Source organism: Salvia miltiorrhiza, chromosome 7, assembly GCF_028751815.1.
Source record: "Salvia miltiorrhiza cultivar Shanhuang (shh) chromosome 7, IMPLAD_Smil_shh, whole genome shotgun sequence".
Classification (NCBI taxonomy): Eukaryota; Viridiplantae; Streptophyta; class Magnoliopsida; order Lamiales; family Lamiaceae; genus Salvia; species Salvia miltiorrhiza.
The window spans coordinates 59,962,209-59,966,544 of NC_080393.1; the positions used below are offsets into that span (position 1 = coordinate 59,962,209).

The window sequence follows — 4,336 nt, forward strand, 5'->3', positions numbered from 1 at the left end:
AAATACCTTTTTTAATTTAAAGTTTTGTTATTCAAATTAATTAGGTTTGAGTATATATTGACATTTATCACATGCATATGCAGTTTTTTTTATTAATTTTCTAATCTCTTATTTTTGTATATTATTATTATGTAATATTTGAGTCACTAATGAGACGAATAACTAGTTACTTATTTTTAAATTTAAATATATATGAATAGTTAACACGTATTACTATATATTTTTGTGATAAGGATAAATAGTTACGTATCAAATTCAAATGTATCATCTGCTATAAAAATTATTTCATTTCTTGTAACTATAAGCACAATTAAAATAATTATCTATCTAGTTTCAACGGATTATACATTGATATATACACGAAACGATTAGCAAAAAAATGAGAAGATAGCAAAAGTTCAGCAAAATAAAAAGAAGTTAAAAAAATTCTTTTTTAAGGTAACAAAAAATTACATATTCCATTTATTGTAATTAGTGAAGGAGTATTAATAAACAAAATACAATCTGTTTTTGTAGAGAAAAAAAGAAATGAGAAACAATTTGTTGAAAACAGGGGATCAAAGCCATTGTTATCCCCAGCATTAGTATGGTGCACCCTCACTTTTGTCCAAAATCTTAGTGAGGGAGAGAGAGAGAGTAGTACCAATACCCTCGCAGTCTCCCCTTACCCACACAATCATCTCTCTCTTCTCTTCTTCTCCCTTCCACACACACACACACACACTTTCTCTCTCCTCCTCTGCAACGATGAGTTAACAACATTGAAATCAGATGATATATATACTGGGAAACAAGAGATAGATGTTTTTACCCATATTTTTATCTCACTAATACGAATTATAAAACAAACTGATTCTCAACAAAAACCTAATCATTCATCACTACAATGAAGCACCTTCACCACCACGACCTCCATGTGAAACAGCAAGTGAGTGTCATGGGACTTAAACTCCTTTCGGCCATCAATTAAAACCAAAATGTTTTACTTGTATGCAGACATGGAATTATTCTATCCATGATGGAAACACAAATCCAACCCTATAAAAAAGATTCACAAAACACATCCATTTATAATCTAATCAAACTATAATTATTGTCAAGAAATAACCTACTACTATAAAATTGTGCTCTAAGAAAAGAAATCTCTCATCAGCACATATCTTCCGGCGAGACTAAACTTTCAACATAGACATGACGTAAAATGTAAGGGCGATGAACCACGAGATAGCCAAATACATCATCCCGATAATTGTAAACCAACAAAGTGGATCCACAATCTACCAAAATCTCTCCCTTTTCACCCACCACCAATTGTGGTTGTTGAAGAAGCTCAACAAGATGAGCAAGAGTCGCCACTCTCTCCCAAGATTCCTTCATAACCCAAACTCGAACGCCTCTTTCACAATAAGAACAAGTATTAGAATATAGCACGCAAAGGCAATCACCAAGCACACCCACCCAGCAGTTCTTTCCAGCGCAATACTCGTGATCAAAGGGAAGCTCAATCCTTCCAAACACCTCACTCTTCAAGTCCAAGAAAATCATATCTTCTTCATCTCCGATCTTCTTCCAGTAAAGCTTCCCACCTACAAACACCCCCTCTTTGCAACATGAAAGTAAATCCGCGCAGTGCCTTATTGTTTTCCATGATTTTGTCTTTGAACTATAAACTTTACCAACCCAGTTACACTGGTGATTAACACGCGAAAGCACAAACACCTTGTAATCATCACTCGATTCAACCCAACCGAATCCGTAATTCCGAACAATGAGGGGATGAGAAATTTCTGGCAGTTTCTTTGAGATTTTAGTGGATGGGTTCCACAAGTGAATTCTTAAATGTGTATCGAAAACGCAGAGCAGCCCATTATAGCACCCCCAAATTTGAAATCGCATCAATGTAGTAATCATTGGATCATCTAAAGGTGATGAACGGGGAAGTAGTTCACTCAAAATCGACTGCATTGAACATTGCTCAAGCCTAAGATACATCCGGTTCAGTAAAAATACCCTTTGTTGTGGGAAAGATGGGTTTTTTATTGAATTTTGATGCTGGGTTTTGATGAAACGTTTGCTGCCAATTAAAGACCGCCATGATTTCGAAACGCACCTCAATCTCAAGAGTGATTTCACCGGCAATCTTGACAATATTTCTTCGATGATTTGTTCCGGAAGATGGAGAGATTTTTTACTACGTTCTGCGATCTCCATAGCCAAAGCTTCGATATATGTTTCGAGGGTTTTGGTTTATATGGGTTTTAATTTTAGGAATAAGAGACGTGAACTCAATCTGATACTTATTTTGCTCGATTTGTGCGCTACTATTAGCAAAATTAGGGTTTACTATATTCAATTAAAGTTTATAATAAAAATATTTTTCTGAATAAACTTTCTTAGAGTTTTTCATTAACTCTAATTAATTTATTAGTTTTTAGAAATACTACTATATTTTGCTCCTTCTTTACTATAAAATCTGCAGGATCGTTAAATTTGAATAAGTCTCCACAACTAACTCCTACAAAAGTGGAAACAAATTTGTGAAGAATATGTCAATTTTTTTGTTTATATCATCACTTTTTCTTGGTAAAAAAAATACATGAATTTATATTTTGTTCTTAATTGTCCCACCATTTACAATTTCATCTAAATTAATCTGAAGTGGCAGTCGAAATTGCCAACGTGGCTGCCAAAATTATCAAATTGCACATACACACACTTATCTCTCTCTCTCTCTATCTCTCTCTCTGTGAAATCCCTATAAGTTGTAGAATGAAAAATGTTGCAGAATGAAAATGATTATAATAATGCTAGTGAATTCAAGTAACAACAACAAATAAATCAATCAATTCAAATAGAAAATTAGGGGGTGTATTCGTTCAGAATTTTAATAGATTTCTGCAGACTTTTAAAATTTGGGTGTATTCGTTCAAGACTTTTAAAAGTCTATGAAAATATAGAGGTATTCGTTCAAGACTTTTAAAATTCTATAAAAATCCAGAGGTATTCGTTTCAAACTTTTAAAAATCTATGAAAATCTAGATGTATTTAAAAATCTATGGATTTTAAATTTGGACTGATTTTCATTGATTTCATTCAAAAAAATACACATGAACAAATCCGACCTCCGACCACGAGAATTCGGAAGATTTCATATTTCAGCGCCGGCTGGGTGCCAGCAGCCGGCCGTGGCTCGAAGAAGCCAGCGGCTGCTGGCACCCAGCGATTGCTGGGGTACTTTAAATTCTTAGTCATCAGCGATCGCCGGGGATTCATAGATGAAGCAGCTATCGCTGGGAGCAATGGTTGAGAATTCTTTGACTATCTTCTCGTATATGGTATGGCCTATGTAAATTGTTACGTACTATAGCAAAGTTCTTATTCATTGGATAGAGTGAACCTCGTTTTCGAGGGTTCTATATTTCTCTTTAAAGGTTTGTGAAAAAGTTAATTGTGTGATGCTTATTAAAAATATGTTATCTGAATTAATACATGTATAGTATAATTTTTTTTTGTGTGTGTGTGTGTGGGCGTTCATAATTTCTGAAACCCAGCGATCGCTGGGAGCTGTCCCAACGCTAAATTAACTCCAACGAGCGCTGGAATGGTAGATTTCAAATTCGTAAAAATCACGTCAAATTCTTGTTAAAATCTGTTCAAAATCTATATATATTATGTTTAGAATTCCAAAATACATGAAGAATCTGTGTGAAATCTGTAAATTTTTAAAATTCAGAGATTTTTAAAATTTACAGAATTCCTGAACGAATACACCCCCTTAGTTTAGATAAATCCGTGATATTCCTTAATTACATCAAACTCGGTCAACTCCATAAAATCTAAAACGGTTACATTAAATTAAAATTTACATAAATAACCTTATGATGATTTTCGAAATTATAAATCAGATTTAATAGTAGTCATAGGATTAGTCTATAAGGGCTTGGATTAATTCTTCATTCTCAAAATACTTACCATTCTCTATGGATCATTTCTCTCTGTATATATATTAGATAAGTTCGAGTGGTTGAACTCTAGTCTCTTTGTTTTAATTAACTAATTAATATTTTAGCTGAAATAGAAGATCTTAAATAATTTGGAATCTCAAATATTTTTTTTATTTACACTATTTATTATTAATATTTGAATATTTGAGGTTCCTAAGGGGACACCAAGCGGTGCGACCTTCTATTTGCGAACAGTGAAGTTTGGGGATCAAACTACACCACTCCTCCTCCCCCCCAAAAAAAATATTTGAATATTTGAGTTTATTGAGACCGATAGTCAATTATTTATTACAACTTACATGTATAAATTCAAACGTTTGGGGAGTTAAAAA

General features: G+C 33.3%; 1 protein-coding gene across 1 annotated transcript; it reads right to left on the minus strand.

Moving 5' to 3' along the window:
• Window positions 1-966: 966 nt before the first annotated feature.
• On the minus strand, window positions 967-2,382 carry LOC130995277 (F-box/kelch-repeat protein At3g23880-like). Its single transcript, XM_057920510.1, has one exon. The coding sequence runs from the start codon at window positions 2,209-2,211 to the stop codon at window positions 1,150-1,152; it is 1,062 nt and encodes a 353-aa protein (XP_057776493.1). The 5' UTR covers window positions 2,212-2,382; the 3' UTR covers window positions 967-1,149.
• Between the last annotated feature and the right edge of the window lie 1,954 nt (window positions 2,383-4,336).